The sequence below is a fragment of the Macrobrachium nipponense genome, chromosome 34 (assembly GCF_015104395.2).
Source record: "Macrobrachium nipponense isolate FS-2020 chromosome 34, ASM1510439v2, whole genome shotgun sequence".
Taxonomy (NCBI): domain Eukaryota; kingdom Metazoa; phylum Arthropoda; class Malacostraca; order Decapoda; family Palaemonidae; genus Macrobrachium; species Macrobrachium nipponense.
Window position 1 is genome coordinate 27865793 of NC_061095.1, and position 18209 is coordinate 27884001.

At 43.9% G+C, this 18209-nt stretch overlaps 1 protein-coding gene across 5 annotated transcripts in view; it reads right to left on the bottom strand.

Moving 5' to 3' along the window:
- The window catches only part of LOC135207996 (serine-arginine protein 55-like), a 332296-nt gene that overhangs the window by 299330 nt on the left and 14757 nt on the right, over positions 1-18209 (bottom strand). For all 5 annotated transcript variants that reach the window (XM_064240086.1, XM_064240085.1, XM_064240084.1 and 2 more), the window contains exon 2: positions 2376-2502. In XM_064240086.1, coding sequence (XP_064096156.1) covers positions 2376-2501 — 126 coding nt within the window. In that variant the 5' untranslated portion in view covers position 2502. The remainder of the gene's footprint in view (positions 1-2375; positions 2503-18209) is intronic.

An 18209-nucleotide genomic window follows, 5' to 3' on the forward strand; every position in this document is an offset into this window, starting at 1 on the left:
TAGGTCTCATCTTCAAGACGACGAAGACTTAGGTACAACCGCACTCGAAAACAGTGATCGAAGGCGGAGGAGCCGCAGGAGTTAAAGAATCTCCGTATTCCTGCAAAAGAAGGTCAGTCAGAACTTTATAGTTAGAGACTCCTTCTCTACCGTCACCCTCTTCTTCCGAATCTCCTTCTACACCTGTGGAGAATCGGCCTGAAAAAACGAGAGGATCTTTCATCCCGTTCCTCTCTCTACTGGTGACAAGCTCCTACTAGGAGAGGGACTCATAGAGTGAACACTCTCTCTCTCAAGTCTAAAAGAAGTCTCGCGTCTGCTTGACTTCTCAACGCCTGGAAAGCTTCCTCGCGCTTGGCTGGCGCCTCGCGCCTTGTCTGGAGCCTCGCCTTGTCTGGCGCCTCGCGCTTTGTCTGGCGCCTCCGCTTGTCCTGGCGCCATCGCCTTGTCTTGTGCTCGCCGCGCTTGGCTGGCGCTTCTCGCTTGGCTGGAGCTTGTTGCCTGGCTGGCATCTCGCGCCTGGCTGACGCCTCGCGCTTGTCTGGCGCCTCACGCAAAGCTGACTCCTCGCGCCTGGCTGGCGTCTCGCTCTTGGCTGAATCCTCGCGCCTGGCTGGCGCCTCGCGCTTGGCTGGAATCCTTATCGCGACCTGGCTGGCGGGCCTCACGCCTGAGCGTTATCCATGATCTAAGCAGCAACTCGCTCGGATAGATCCTCGACGCTTGTACGACTCTTCGCGCCTGCTGGGAAGACTCCCCATGTCTGGAGGACGCTTCACGTCTGGCCGGTGAAGAATACGAGGACTTCTTAATAGGAAGTCTAGCGTCCTTCTTGCGAGGGGGATCCCTCGAAAGAACTCCAACAAGAGGCTATCTGCTCTTGAACTGCAAGCAATATCCTCTTGGAAGCCACACCAGCGTCCTCTTCAATAGAAGAAGCAGGAGAACTCGAAGGAGTGCGATCCTCAAATACTGTTCTAGGAGGCGTCGAAACCAGCTTAGCCTTCTTGATAGAAGAAGGAGCTTCCTCCGAGAAGCGTTCCGGGCTCGAGTCGAACGCCTGCGCATCTTTGCCAATGGTCCATTTTCAGTGGACCTAGACTGAAAGATCCGAGTCCTTCCACCCTCGTTTAGGTGAAGGAGAACGGACGACGAGAAACAATCTCGTAGGACGCTTCTATTAGAGCGGTCCTGAGCAGACTGTAACGAAACAGAACCTGCTGAAGGGACGCCTGACCGTTGGGGATTCCCCACAACCTCCGTACGACTTTCGACTTTCCTACTCCTCTGGGTATGTGAGTTTGGAAGAGGTCTAGGCCTGGGAGCATCGCAGGGACGGTCAGACGCCCCCTCCACAACACTGGGAACACTCACTTCACTTAGTAATTCACAATCACTAGTACCTTACCTTGCATGGCCGCATCTTTGTCTTCATTTTACGAAGAGTAGCCTTCAGATTGGCGATTTCAGAAGCGAATCCGAATGCAAAGCCTGTGAGGATTCAGATACATAAGGAGAAATCATATTCATTAATAAAAGGAGAGTTAGACTCAGAAAAAGGCTCAATAGGCCTTGTACTCACACTCTTTTGTGCAGCCCGTCTAATTCTATCCCTCTCTAACTTCTTCAAGTAAGAAGTTAGAGTCTTCCATTCATTAGCATTCAACTTTTCACACTCAATACAGGTGTTAGCCAAAGAACAGTCAAACCCCCTACATTTACGACATACAGTGTGAGGATCAACCGAAGCCTTCGGTATCCTCACCTTGCAGCCTACATTCACACACACACTCACACTAACACTTGAATCAGACATTCTATTAGAAAAATCAAAAGCAAGTCCAAATCCAGTCCACAGTAGCGAATGCCAAAACAACGATCCAGTACGTCACCAAGAAATCCAATATAGATGATCAAAAAAGTCTTGAAAAGCGAATTCCAGTCAGGGAGCAGGTAGTAAACAAACAATGTTGATTACCCACCGGCGACAGAGAAAAGAAAATATGATAGAAAAACGGGAATGGTTCCTAGTCCTGCCGCCCCAGGGCAGGCAGGTAGATCACCTGACCTACCGGTAGCGAGTGGCGCGAAATTTGAATTTCTGTCGGGGACGACGGAGTCTTAGCTAAGTATATATCTGACAGGTAAGTTCATTGTATGAAAATCTAAATTATAAAAACTTCCACTACATCGTATAGCAGTTCCTACATTTCATATATTGAGCACTCAATTTACACACAAGAAAAAACTCTTTAAAAATAATATAGGCCACTTAAAACGGTAATAACACAAAACTAATCTTAAAAATCTAACATTAATACTTACGCCAAAACCAATACATTTTTTATGTCAACAATTCTAAGAATAATACTTACGACAAAAGCGAATCCATTTTTTATGACAATGTCCCGTAAGCGTCCATAACCTCTGAAAAAACGTTCCAAATCACGTTCTCCTACGCGGTAACTGAGACCACCCACATATACTCTGGTCCCAACCATCCTAAAAAGCAAAAGTCAAAATAACAGTAAAAAAGAGAAAGTAGCCACAGATAAGATAAAGATAAATTCTATAAATTTGGAGAGATGTTTATCTGGGACAAAATACAATTATAAAATATATTTTTCAAATGCCTAACTCTATTATGATTGTTGTTGTATTTCCTCCATCAGGCTAGAGGACAAGAGTGAAAAATAAAAAATTATGTACTAATAGGATAATTTAGTTTGACCCATCCCTTCCAGGTGGTTTGAGCATCTATAGTTTTCCATTCAGCTTTTTCTTCTGTCCACGTGAGAGGGGTTGAATGTGGATGGTGGGGTTAGTGTGCCGCCAGAGAAACAATGCTGAGCCAGGCAAACTAAAAGCTTTTTAATGAGGGGGAGGGGGGGGGGGGGGGGGGGGGAATAAGCTTCTCAACAATCCTGCCTGTTTGCGTACAGGGTTGGGGGTCATCTATGAACTGAATTGAAAATGATGCTAAACTAGAATTGAAAAATTTTTTGAAATATTTGGAATTTGGAATTTATATCAAATTAATTGGAATTGAATTGGAATTTATGCCAAAAAATCTAGTTGAATTTATGTGAGTTTATGCTAAAATGCAGTGAATTGATATGAATTGATGCTAAAATACTGCAAATTAATACGAATTGATTGATACACCCTTAAACGTATAACAAATTGTGTGTTGTAAGCTGGACCTTTACACATGGTCTCATTATGGCTAAATAACAAGAATTAAACCTGGCAATCTTGAACATGACACGTTATGAGTAGATATATCTTTATAGTATAGATATAAATAAGCTATAAGGAACACAACATATGTATCACAAGCTATTATAAAAACTTTGTGTTCCAACATTTACTGTTTTGAGTCATACCTGTGTACAGGCTATTCTGTCGTTAAAATTGTTTGTTTTCCAACTCCACTGTTCTGAGTCATACCCATACCGGTCCTGAGTCATACCCGTATTGGTCCTGTACACACAATGCAGATCTAGTCTTGTCCAGACTTACTTGACCTATCCTGCCAGCTACTATGGTGTTTGGAGACCATATTCATATGATCATAAGTTGGCCCTGTCACACACCATCTCATTAAAGCAAACTGACAGGAATTATTATAGTTGTCAATGTTTTTGTTTATATATATAAAAAAAATTCATTATTACAGGATGCTAACTTTTTAGTTATAAAAAAATATGAATTTTATGTTTAATACAAAGTTGTATAATGAGATTTTATAGCTTTTTTATTATACCACAGAACTTAGTTTGTAGTAGTACCTGAGTTGCTAAAAAAGGCCTATAATATGGGGTAACATTGTTTTAAGGAAAATTGCGAGAAGACAATTTTTTGTTAATTGAAAATGTTAGCTTTATGTTTACCACGAGAAGACAATTTTTTGTTAATTGAAAATGTTAGCTTTATGTTTACCACAAAGTTGTATAATTTTTTTGTGTGATACAGATGTGGAACAAACTTTCGGTCTTAACAATACAATATTTCTAAGCACTAGCTGGTAACCAGTTAAAAACAATCAAAGATTGTAAGCAAAGAATCTGGGAGATCTAGCAAGTCCTGCACATACAAGGTGATAGCTGGTCAGAGACTGCGCACTGCCTTGTGATGTATTTAGTCTTTCCTTAACCGCCTTGGAGAGTAAGACGCTATTGCTTTGCTCTTTTCCAAGCCAGTAATTTGTGCCCATGTTCCTTTTATTTCAGTATGTTTGTGTGTGTGTATTCTGCATTATGGATTCTACAGTGTCTCCACGGCCTCGTCAATGCATGTGCCCGGGCATTTGCGGTTTTCCTTGCTCAAGGTTTTTAGTTGCTGTTGTCACAGACCCACATAAGATATACAGTAGGTGCCGTGCTAATTATTGTACAATTATTAATCCTTGTCCGGAACGTTATTCCTGGCCTGTTCCGTCATTCCTGGCCTAAGTCGCAGTGGAGTTTTATAGGAAGAGGGAACATCGTAGAGTTTAACTCTTCCTTCTTGGGAGGGTTTTTCTTCTCCTCAGATGGATGATTTGTCATCTCCCTCTCCCACAATCACTCTGTGGCTAGTGTGAGTGTGCCTCTGTCTCCTTCCTTTTTTTCCATTGATTCGTCGATGGAAGTATCTTGAGTTCCACAGGATGATGTTTAGCAGATTATCTTCCGCACCCCAAACGCCTGATGCAATGTGGTCTCCCGACGAGCACCCCAACCTGTGATGGAGGCATCTGAAAACAGAAGGAAGTCTGGAAGGGGAGAACACAAAGGGATTCCCACCGAGAGATTATGGTTGTCCAACCACCAACGTAGGTCTTGCCTCACGTGACAGAGGAACTCTCAGAAGAGGGGAATCTCCTGCCAAGGATCAGAAGTCTTTCAATCTCCATTGCAGAGACCGAAGATGAAGACAACCATGAGGGACCAGTTTGTCCAGAGAAGACAAAATCCCCAGAAGGACCTGCCATTGGTGAGCTGGCTGTTCTGGTTGTGATAGGAACTTGCGTGCCACTAACTGCAACTTCTCCAACCTCTGGTCCGACAGAACAACTCTCGATGCTGCTGTATCTGTAACCATACCTAGATAAAGAGCGTTCTTACTGGGAAAGAGAATTGACTCCTCTAGGCTTACTATTATGTCTAGCTTCCGACAATGATCTCTGTCCTGCAGCAGTTTCTCCTTGGAGCTTGCCAAGACCAGCCAGTCATCAAGGTACCATAACAGGCAAATCCCTTGAGCACGAGCCCATGTCGATATGAGGGCAAAGACCCTTGCTAACACCTGAGGGGACATGGTCAACCCGTAGCACAGAACCTTGAACTGGTATAACTGCTCTTCCAGAGTGAAACGAAGAAACTTCCTGGACGAAAGGTGAATAGGGATCTGGAGGTAAGCATCCTACAAGTCTATTGACAGCAAGAAGTCGTCCCTTACTGCTGCTAACACTGTCCATGGCGTCTCCATCTTGAACCTTATCTTCCTGACAAAAAGACTCAAGGTGGATGGTCAACTACCAGTCTCCAGTCGCCTGTCGCTTTTGGTACTAGGAAAATGCGACTGTAAAACCACAAAGAGGGACGCTTTACTTCCTCTATCGCACCCTTGTTCAGCATTTTAAACACTTCCTCCTGAAGAGCTAAAAACTCCAGGGAATCACAAGCATATGTCCAACTGAGAAAGGGTCTGTCCAAGAGGGGGGAGAGAAGTTAACCCTCTTACGCCGGAGCGGTAAATAAAAATTTGTCTCCCGTGTGCCAGAGGGGTTTCGGAGTGAGCGCGGAAGGGGAAAAAATATTTTTTTTTTTAAATCACAGCGCGCTTAGTTTTCAAGATTAAGAGTTCATTTTTGGCTCCTTTTTTTTTTCATTGCCTGAAGTTTAGTATACAACCATCAGAAATGAAAAAAATTATCATTATCATGTATAAATAATGCGATATATGATAGCGCAAAAACGAAATTTCATATATAATTGTATTCAAATCGCGCTGTGCGCAAAACGGTTAAAGGTAAAAAGTTATTTTTTTTTCGTTGTAATGTACACTAAATTGCGATCATTTTGGTATATAACACATTGTAAAACAATAAAAGCAACACAGAGAAAATATTATCACAAAATAATGTATGAATTCGTAACGCGTGGACGTAAACAAATATTTTTTCAAAAATTCACCATAAATCTAAATATTGTCCTAGAGACTTCCAAATTTCTTTCAAAAGAAAGACAAATGATTAATTATTACTATACTTAAAGAGTATTAGCTTACAATTGCAGTTTCTACCATATCTGACGAGTTAAAGTGACCGAATGTCAAATTTTTTTATATATATATTTTTTATATGCAATATTTCGAAAATAAGAAAAGCTACAACCTTCCAAATATTTTTCGTTTTATTCTACATAAAATTGCGCACATTTTCATATATAAAACTCTATGAAATGCCTAATATGAAACTGAGCAAATATTCCGAGAATGGGACGTACATATTTCGGAGATTTGTGGTGGAGAATCCGCGCGCGGAGGGAAGGAAAGATTTTTTTTTTTAAATTCACCATAAATCTAAATATTTTGCTAGAGACTTCGAATTTGTTTCAAGATGAAAGTAAATGACTGAATATACTAGACTGTAAGAGTTTAGCTTACAATTGCGTTTTTTGTTTTTCAACCATTTCGGTAGAGTCAAAGTTGACCGAACGTGGTTTTTTTTTTCTATTTATCGTGATTTATATGCAAATATTTAAAAAATGAGAAAAGCTACAACCTTCAATTATTTTTTTTGTTGTATTCTACATGAAATTGCGCACATTTTCATATATAAAAACTTTATGTAACGGCTAATTTAAAACGGTGCAAACATTACCACAATCGCACATATGATTTTTTGGGAAGTTACCGCGCGGACGTAAAGAAAATGTTATTTTTTTCATAAATTCACCATAAATCAAAATATTGTGCTAGAGACTTCCAATTTGTTGCAAAATGAAGGTAAATGCTTGAATATTTACTAGAATATAAGCGTTTAGCTTACAATTGCGTTTTTCGGACCATTTCGGTAGAGTCAAAGTTGACTGAAGGTTGAAATTTTGGCAATTATCGTTATTTATATGAAAATATCTCAAAACTGATAAAAGCTACAACCATGGGTTGTTTTTAGTTGTATTGTGCATGAAATTGCACACATTTCCATATATAAAAAACTTTATATAACGGCTATTTTGAAAAATGGTGCAAACATTACCACAATCGCATGTATGATTTTTTTTCGAAAGAGTTACCGCGCGGACGTAAGGAAAAAGTTTTTTCATAAATTCACCATAAATCAAAATATTGTGCTAGAGACTTCCAATTAGTTGCAAAATTAAGGTAAATGATTGAATATTACTAGAATATAAGCGTTTTAGCTTACAATTGCGTTTTTCGACCATTTCGGTAGAGTCAAAGTTGACCGAAGGTTGAAATTTTGGCAATTATCGTTATTTATATGAAAATATCTCAAAAGTGATAAAAGCTACAATCGTGAGTATTTTATTGTTATATTCTACATAAAAATGCGTACATTTTCATATATAATACTTCATGTAAAGGCTAATTTACAATGGTACAAAAATTATGTCAGTGACGAAATAATTTCCGAGATGTGTCACAGATACTTTTTAGTGCGGCAAGAAAGAAATTCGCGCTTGCGCGCCTGCGTAACGATTGTAAACAAAACAACACCTTGATCCGTGAAACTCCAGCATCCCCCAAGGTGCGTGATTCAAAAAGTTTAGGCTGGTAGGCCTATAAGTATTTTTTCCACAAATTTTAAAAAAAAACTTTTGTAAGTCGACGTAAAATACGTCCAGTCGGCGTAAGAGGGTTAAATGGTAGTAGATATCCCACCTGCAAAACATCTACTACCCACCCATTTCCCAGCTTCATAACTTTGCCACTTGGCCCACTGGCTCGCCAGGCATCCCCCTCCTTGTGGCAACGGAGAGGGAGAGGCGCCCACTCTACCCCTTCCTCTTAAGCCCCTCGCAGGCTTGTAGTAGTGGGATTGAAAGGGATGCTGCTGCTTGTTAGACTTAGCCTGTAAGGGAGACAGAGACCCTCACCGAAACAGAACTCTTACAAGATTTAACAGGCGAAGATCTTCTTACCTGTCGCTGAGGAGGGCGGCGTCATGAACATGCCTCCGACTTGGATACTGCCTGATGAACTAACCTGTCCCTAGTATCTACCCATTGCCAGTCAATCGTATTCTCTAATTCAGTCCTCGGTAACAGAAACTGCGAATCAAGGAGATCCCCATTCCTGAGCGTCAATAAAGACTCAAAAGACCACAGAACTCAACCACCTTGGACAGAGTTGCGTCTCTCCTGGCTAGGTGGTGGTTGACCCACAAGTTCGCACTAAGGTGGGCCAGGTAAGAAATCGCCTTACCACCGGACTGTAACAGTCTAGTGAGTGAGGAAGAACTCACTGAACCACCTACAGACCTATACAAAGCCTCTTGTGATAAGGAAGGACCTTCCGACCTAACCTGCTCTAGAGTTAGACCAGGTTTAAGACAGATCACGTCTGGGTTAAGGTGACGAGGCATCAAATGAACTACATTAGTTGAGAAGTTCTTCCTATGCCAAAAGGAGAGGAGGAAGAAACTTGGACGATCCCTTGGAATGCAGAGCCATACTGATCCGACACCAGTGTTCACACATTGCAAGACGGACTGCATGTGACCCGACAGGGAAAGTTCAAAAGAAGTTCTAGAATCCTGACTGACACCCAGCAAGACCTCTATGCCTGTAGGGGTGATAGAAGACTGAGCCACCATTCTACACTCAAGATTGTTGAACTTACGAATGAGATCAACAACCTCCGTGAAGGAAGACAAATTCTTGAGTGTCTCCCTCCTCTTGCTCCAGCAATGGTGACCGACGACGGGAAGGAGGCGGCTTGGTAGCATCGTCCTCCTTTTGCAACAACACTGATGAAGCTTCCCCAGGAAGCCTAGCATTTGGACATTATGTATTGGTAGGAGAGTAATCTCTCAAACTCTTAAGAGCCTGTGAACAAAGGTTCGCAAGCGTCATCATGCAATGACACTTGTACACGGTTCCAGCTTGAACTGCATACAGGTTCATGTGAAGAACAACGTACACCATTGCCGAAACAATCACGTACACATACGCATTCGTGGGAAGAATCACGTACATGGCCATGTGAAGAGTCGAGTACACGTCCTTGAGACGCCAACCAAGAACGGTCCCAAGACAAGGAATGTCGCCGAATAGAGCTACCCAAAGGAGATTGACTCTTACGGTTAAGGTCTCTTCCAGGAGAACAAGAAACACATCAGTGGGCCAGGGAAGCCTCACGTTCCTAACCATCAACCACAGTCTTGTCAAGTGAAGAATCCTTAGTGTCCTGTCGTGGGCGCCTGGACGGAGTTACTCGCCTTGGAGGAGAAAAGCGTCTGGGATCATGATGGAGCCTGCTAGGAGAGGCGCTAGAATCTCTCCGAGAACGTCTGGGGGGAGAGAACTGCTAATCGCTCTCTCTGTGTCTACGGGAAGAGCGGAGACTATCCTGCTCCCTTAGCTTGCAAGGAGAGGCGCTTCTATCCCTCTGAGAGCGCCTATAGGGAGAAAAGCGTTCGCTACTCCTACGTAAGGATCGCTGATCCTGGCTCCTGCCAGGAGAGGGGCTTGAGCCCTTACTAGGGCGTCTAGAAGAATGCAGGATCTTACTCGAAGAAGAGCGTCTGGTCGGAATCGCCGATCGTTCGCGATAAGAAGAAGCATAGTCAAACGATTTAGCTGGAGAGGAGCGTCTTACAGGAGAGACGCCTGCCAGAGTCCGAACGCTGTCTCGACGAAGGTCTCTTAAGAGAGCTCTTGACAGGAAGAGAGGAGTCCTTCCTGCGAGAAGACCCCTTGGAAAGAGAGCCTACTAACGTGGATAACTGCTCTTGCAGGCCCACCAAAAACTTCTTGGTCGAAGATCAAATTCCTTCAGAAGAATCAGGAGACCTCATTGCTCTCTTCTTCTGAGCGGGAGAATACTCCGGAAAAGGCTCGGGGCTGGAGTCTAACACGTCTCCAGTAGGAGGTTTCCAGGCTCTCTTCAGGGGGCGCGACTTAGAAGCGGAGCTCCATCCACGTCGTCTTCCGAGTTGGAAAAACACTTCCTAAGGACGCTTTGTCTATAGCGATCCAAGGCAGCCTGGGACAAGTCTACAGGAACTGCCGAAGGGACGCCTGACCGTTGGGAATACTCTACATCCCCCTTGCGGCTTTCGACATTCCTCCGCCCTTGGTCATGGTAGTCTGAAAGAGGTCTAGGCCTAGGAGCGATGCACTGGGGACACTGCACACTTCACTCTTACCTTCCATCTCTCGTAATTGCGCTTGCAAATTACGGATCGATGCTTTCATTGCAGCTCTCTCCAACGACGAATCTACGAGTTTGCTGCGGGGGGATGGAGCTGAAACCACGTTAGAAGTAGGAGAAACTACATTGGGATTAGAATGACTGTCCTGATCCATAGAGCAGGACCTACTTGAACTTCTAGCTGAAGCCTTCCTGATTCTATCTTTCTCCAATTTCTTTACATACGCAGTCAAACTCTTCCATTGCATCTCAGTCAAACTTAAACATTCATCACAAGTGTTACTAACTGAGCATTCATTCCCCCTACATTTAACACAAATAGTGTGAGGATCCACCGAAGCTTTCGGCAGTCTCACCTTACATCCTTCTTTCATACACACTCTAAAATGAGTTTCAGGTGCAATATCAGACATATTGAAGAAAAAGTCCTAAGCAAATCAAAAAAACGGTCCAAAACAGTGTATGTGAAAGCCAAAGAATGAAAACTTCACCAAAAACAATCCTCAGCAAAGCAAGCAAGAATTCCATGCAGGAGGAACTAACAACGATGTTGTCGGTACCGGCGACAGAGAAAATCTGATTAGAAAACAGGAATGGTTCCTATTCCCGCCATCCAGCGGCGGGAGAAGGTGATCACCTGACCTACCTGTAGCGTGTGCCGCGAGTTTTGAATTCTGTCGGGACGTCAGAGACATTAGCTAAGTATATATCTGCCGAGGAAGTTGCATGTCAAAAATGACAATTGCACACCTACAAATACGAGATATTTGAAGACAAACTCAGATGTCTGCAGAAATCATTCCGCATTATCGCAGTGCGATGCAGCTGGAGACTAGTACAGACTTCTGTTACCTTGCAGTAAACAGAAAGATGAAAGAGTCCAAGAGATATCTCTGTTGAAAATTCTCGCAATGTCGGAGGCAATGAAATCGAGCGTCAGAGCAGTAGATGGTCATTCATGTATGCGAGAATCCCCGTTAATCAGAGACCTAAGTCCGTGGATTGTTGGGCAGAGATACGGTTCGGTAGTCAATCATTGCATTCCGGAGAGCCAGCTGGTACTGAGCTGCTATCAGGCAGTCCAATACACAGTAGCTCTCGCTTACTCGTCATCCCGAGTTGCCAGGTAATCCATTCCATGAAGGAATGCGTTCGGCTAGAACCATCGAGCATAAAAAATATGCTTGCGCAATTATATTTAAACGAAACGGATTTCGGTAAATACAAAAGCTGAGTTGGCGTTGTCGTGACAATACCATAAGTATCTAAAACCGAAACTGGTAACTCCTGGGAGGTTGCAGGCAGCCCCGAGTTGCAGTTCAATTAGGATACTAGTCGTCTCGGTCACAATCCGTAGAGTTAACTACGGTACAGTAGGGCCTCGTTAATCGCGGGGGATAGGGCCCAGAACCCCCCCTTGATAAGTAAATACCCGTGTTATCCTGGTACCCCCCTAAAAATTGCTTTAAATTGCCTACTTTAATAATTAACCCACCCAAGACCACTATTTCAATGTTTATAACTGCCTACTTTAGTTCAAGCACCAAATATGTCTTCAACTATCACCTTAAACTAAATTCAAGACAGTTTCAAAGTTATTCTTTCCTATCTTCAATTTCCCCTTCATCAGATCAGCAAACAAAAGTATAATTACCTAACAATTCCTTGCTATTTTCATGATTTGGCTGCTGCACCAAACTAAAAGTACATAGTATATCTATTTCGTGAATGAACATATTTATGATAAAAAAAAACATGATTTACTGTAATGATTACAGCACCCAACTATAATATTAATGTATAAACAGCAAAATACAGCAATAAAAATCTATTTTGTCTTTGTTTACGTTTAGAATCAGCTGATGCACGTTTATTACCGAAAGAATTATTTTGGAAAACAATTTAGTTGCTAAAAGAAACTAATTTATTAATGGAATTATTATTATTTTTAACTTTGTACATAATAGTTTATGATATTATGATACAGTAATTCATATTTCACTGAGGAGAGAGAGAGAGAGAGAGAGAGAGAGAGAGAGAGAGGAGAGGAGAGAGAGAGAGAGAGAGAGAGAGAGAGAGAGAGAGAGAGAGAGAGAGAGAAACAGCTTGGGATGAGAGTAACTGTTGAATAGCTTGAGAGAGCAGCTTGGGACGAGAATACTGTTACTAGCTTAGCTGGAGAATAACATAATGAAATTGTATTTAAATATTTTCTATGGTGATAAGAAATGAAACATGGATAGTGATAAGATATTCTTTTGTATACTGTTATAATGTGAAAATCATTTAGTCAACTATAAAAGTTGTATTGAAGCAGTTTCGTAAATCACAGAATAATAGCTCAGTATTATAGTTTTTTCTGTAAGTGATGAGAGAGAGACCTTACCTTACCTTACAGACCTTACAGTTCGTTCGGGTTGCCCCAGGTCCCTCAGTGTGAGGCGCCTCTAATGTCTACCAGAGAGTTGCTAGTACATCTTCCGGTATATTTTGCATCTTCCAATCTTGGATGGTCTGGATGCAGTTTAGATATTTGTCAAGCTTATTCTTAAACACATCTACGCTCACTCCTGATATCATTCCTCAGATGAGCTGGCAACGCATTGAATAGACGCTGCATTATCGATGCTGGTGCGTAGTGGATTAATGTTCTGTGTGCTTCCGATTTTTCCTGGTATAGTTTTGGGCACTATTAATCTACCTCTGCTTGCTCTTTCTGATATTTTTAGTTCCATGATATTTTCTGTTATTCCTTCTATCTGTTTCCATGCCTGAATTATCATGTAGCGTTCTTTCTTTCTCTTTCTAGACTATATAATTTTAAGGATTGTAGTCTTTCCCAGTTGTCTAGGTCCTTAACTACTTCTATTCTAGCTGTAAAGGACCTTTGTACACTCTCTATTTGTGCAATATCCTTTTGATAGTGTGGGTACCATATATATTGCAATATTCAAGTGGACTACGAACATATGTTTTATAAAGCATAATCATGTGTTCAGCTTTCATGTTTTGAAGTGCCGTAACAACATTCCCATTTTTGCTTTACATTTTGCCAACAGAAATGGCTATTTGATCATTGCATAACATGTTCCTATTCATCATCACACCAAGGTCTTTAACTGCTTCCTTATTTGTGATTGTCTCATTATTAGGTCCCCTATATGCATATAGCTTTCCTTCTCTGTCTCCATAATTTATTGATTCAAATTTATCAGAGTTAAATACCATCCTATTTACCTCTGCCCAATCATATACTTTGTTAAGGTCTCTTTGTAGAGCGTTCCTATCTTCATCACAAGTAATTTCTCTACTTATTCTTGTGTCATCAGCGAAACTACTCACTACCGAATCCTTAACATTACTGTCTATGTCTTCAATCATAATAACAAACAATATTGCAGCTAGCACCGTACCTTGTGGCACACCGGATATTACTTGGTTTCATCCGATTCTCATCGTTTGCAATAACTATCTGTTTTCTGTTGTGTAAAAATTCTTTTAACCATCTTCCTACTTTATCTACGATATTGTGTTTTCTAATTTTCTTTGCTAATATATTATGGTCTACTTTGTCAAAAGCTTTTGCAAAGTCTAGATAAAACCACATCTGTTTCATTTCGCTTTCATATTTTTGAATATGTTCTCACGGTGGACTAACAGTTGGGTTTGTGTACTTTTTCCGGGTACGAAACCGTGTTGTCCTATATTAAACAAATTATTTTTTATTAAATGTTTCATAATATTTTTCTTCATTACCCTTTCATACACTTTCATAATATGTGATGTTAGACTCACAGGCCTATAATTACTTGCCTCTAGTCTTGATCCACTTTTGAAAGTAGGGGATGATATGCTAATTTGTGCTCATCATAAATCTTGCCTGTATCTACACTTTGTCTTAATAATATTGCAAGTGGCTTGCGATAGAATGAACACTACTCTTTACAAAATAGCAGGGACTCCATCCGGCCCTGCAGCAGCTCCATTTTTAATTTCATTAATTGCCTGCACAATATCAGCTTCATTAATTTCTATGTCAGCTGAATATTCACTATTTCGTCTATTACTTCTATATCATTATCTCATACTATTCTAGGGGTGAATTCTCTCTTATATCGTTCTGCCAGTATGTTGCAAAATGACAATTTGTCGAAAATTGCATTTTCCTAACTATACAAACCTGAGGTCCTTTAACAAAAATAGGAAGGTAGCTAGCGGCAGCTGGAACGGTCGTAAGCTTCGAACAAGGGGAGAACGGTAGTTAATGCTTGTCCGATCGTCGCGCGGGAGGTAACAAATCACTTTTGCTTTGGCCCATGCAAAATATGCAGAGTGAGGGGTGGCATGAGGAGGGACTATATGTAAAGGACCTCAGGTTTGTATAGTTAGGAAAAATGCAATTTTCGACAAATTGTCATTTGTTCCGATACGTAATACAAACCCATCGGTCCTTTAACAATAGGAAGATCACTTCTTGGTGGGAGGGGGAATCTGAGTCTTTTGATGAACAGACTGGTGTTTTCGTCCATCCCTGGAATGCCTCCCTGGTCGTAAGAGCGAGGGAGGGATCCAAGCCTCTGTCCGATTGATCGGGGTGTGCCACCGCAGGATCAATGGTCAGACCTCTGGGCCGAGTACTAAGAGAGAGGCAAGCGTATCTCTTTGTACAGCATTGTAAGAACTTTTTCCTTTACATGAGCAAATGTAAAGTAATGGGTTTGTTCTGCATGTAGGCATCCACTTTTCTCTCCCCGTTGATTTGGAGAAAGTGGTGGATATACACTCCTATCTCTAGTTAAAGAGATAGGATGGAGCTCTGTTTGAATAGCTTACCTGCATCTGACTCCCTTCCAGCAAGGTAACGACCGTATCCCTCTGCCCACAGGTAGAGGTAGAGAAAGATGGTGAAGAGAAGCCAGTCACTCTCTCATTCGCACATTCATTCTCCCAGTCATACCAGGAATCGATGCTGTTCTGCCTGCTGCGGTGCTGGGTAAGCTTACACAAAGTGTTGAGCAGCCACCACAGGTCCCAAGGAAAAAGTATCCAAGGACTTGTGGGCAATATCCCGAAGGTAGAAGGACGTGAAGGTGGTCTGGTTGGCCCAGGACAAACCTGCCTTCAGGACCTGCGCACGGAGAAGTTCTTACGGAACGATAAGGAGGGTCCGATACCTCTGACTTCGTGGGCTCTCGGTCGGAGCGTACGGATGCGTCGCTACCATCAGCCTCGTACGCTCTCCTGATCACCTCACGCAGCCAGAAAGAAAGCGGTGTTCTTGGAGAACTTCTTTCTTGGTAACCCCAGTGCTAACGAAGAGGCGTCGACACTCAGGCCATGAGATGTCGAGTTCTCTTCAGATAGCGCCGTAGCGCCCTCACAGGACAAAGCAGCATCTCATCCGCATCGTTATCGGTGAAGTCCAGAAGGGAGGGGACGGTGGGGATCGTGAAAGACTCGAACCTGTCGTCAGGGATCGACGGATTCTGAGTCTTAGCTACGAAGTTCGGGACGAAATCGAGCGTCACAGATCCCCAGCCTCTGGTATGTTTAACATCATAACAGGCCATGTAGTTCCCCTACGCTCTTCGCCGATGCCAGGGCCAGCAAGAAGAGGGTCTTGAGAGTCAGATCCCTGTCTGACGACTCTCGGAGTGGCTCGAAGGGTCTTCGAGTCAAACTCCTAAGTACGAGAGTCACATCCCACGCATTTGGGGGCCTGAGTTCCCTGGGTGGGCAAGACCTTTCGAAGCTCCTCATTAGCAAGGAGATCTCGAACGAATTCGAGATGTCCAGTCCCCTCAGTTTTTAGGACGAGAGCCAGGGCGGCTCTATATCCTTTAACTGTGGGTACTGAGAGGAGCTTCTCTCGGCGAAGAAAAACACGACGAGGAAATCCGCTACCTGCTGAAGAGTGGCTCTGAGAGGAGACAAAACCCTGTCTACGACACCAACCACAGAAGACGGCCACTTCCCCTGTTACACAGCTGCAGAGGACTGTCGGACGTGTCCAGCCATCTCTGTTGCTGCGCTACGAGAAAAGCCTTCTCGTTCGCAAGAGATGGTGATAACAGCCAGCCGTGAAGTTGAAGGGACTGGACTGCTGGTGGTACCGTTCTACGTGTGGCTGGCTAGAAGGTTGTGCCAAGTGGGTAGCTCTCTCGGTGCGTCCGCAAGAAGAGCCAGCAGGTCCGGATACCAAACGGCTTGCGGCCGTTTGGGAGGGACCACCAGGATCATTCTGAGATTGGGAGTGACCAGCGCTCGACTGATCACTTTCCGAATCAGACAGAAGGGAGGAAAGGCGTAAGCGAAGAGGTTGTACCCAGGGGTGTTGGAGAGCGTCCTCTGCAGCTGCCCATGGGTCCGGCACAGCTGAGAAGAAAACCTGAAGTTTTCTGTTTGTGCCGGGTGGCGAATAGGTCTACGACCGGTCGCCCCCACAGGTTGAAGAGCCTTTCCGCTACGTCTTGGTGTAGAGACCATTCGGTCCCTATCACCTGATCCCGACGGCTGAGCTTGTCTGCTACTACATTCCTCTTGCCTGGAATGTAGCGTTGCTGACAGCTCTATCGAGTGAGCCGTGGCCCACTCGTGCACTGCACGTCAACTGATGGAGCGGAAGACACACTAGCCCCCCCTGCTTGTTGACTATGCCACTACTGTGGTGTTGTCGCACATCAACACCACTGAGTGTCCCACCAAGCGGTCCTGAAACTCTTGGAGAGCGTAGAACGCCGCCTTGAGTTCCAGGACATTGATGTGAAGGTGCTTTTCGTGATGGTCCCACACACCTTGCAGTCAACAACTCCTCCAGGTGTGCGCCCCATCCCTCGGTCGATGCGTCTGAGAACAGAAGCATCCTCCGGGGGGGGAGTGCGTATGGGCACTCCTCTTAAGAGGTTCTTGTCGTCGAGCCACCAGGCTAGGTCCTGCCTCACCTTGTCCGTGATAGCCACGGGAAAGTAAGGAGGATCCTTGGCCTGAGACCAACTCTCCCTTAGCCTCCACTGAAAGAGACCGCAGGTGAAGACGCCCGTGAGGGACTAACTTCTCGAGTGACGACAGATGGCCGATCACGACTTGCCATTGCTGTGCTGCCTGTTCCTGCCGAGACAGGAACGGCCGGCTGCCTCCCTGAATTTGCTGATACGCAAGTCTGCGGGAAAGACTTGCCCTGCTACCGTGTCTATCAGCATACCCAGGTACTTCATCTTCTGCTTGGGTTCGAGATCGGACTTCTCGTAGTTTATCACGATCCCCAGATCGCGACAAAACTTGAGGAGTCGATCTCTGTCCTGTAGCAACTGCGAGCGAGCTCGCCAGGACTAGCCAATCGTCGAGATACCTCAGAAGACGTATCCCGTTCGAATGGGCCCAAGCCGACACCAGAGTGAACACTCGCGTGAACACCTGTGGGGCGGTTGAGAGACCGAAACAAAGTGCCCTGAATTGGTACACCGTCCCGTCGAAGATGAAGCGGAGGTACTTTCTGGAGGACTGATGGATGGGTATTTGAAAATACGCGTCCTTCAAGTCCACTGAAAGCATGAAATCGTTCCCCCTGATCGAGTCGAGCACCGAGCGTGCCGACTCCATCGTGAACCCGTCGTAGTTGCGAACGAAGCGGTTCAGGGGAGAGAGGTCTATCACCGGACGCCAGACCCCCCCAATGCCTTCTCCACTAGGAAGAGGCGGCTGTAAAAGCCCGGTGACTGGTCCTCCACGATTTCTACAGCTCGTTTCGCCAGCATGGTCTTGATCTCCTGTTGTCCTTTGCTGATCCCCGGACATAGGTCTGTAGGTGGACCGGTTTGGAGATGAGG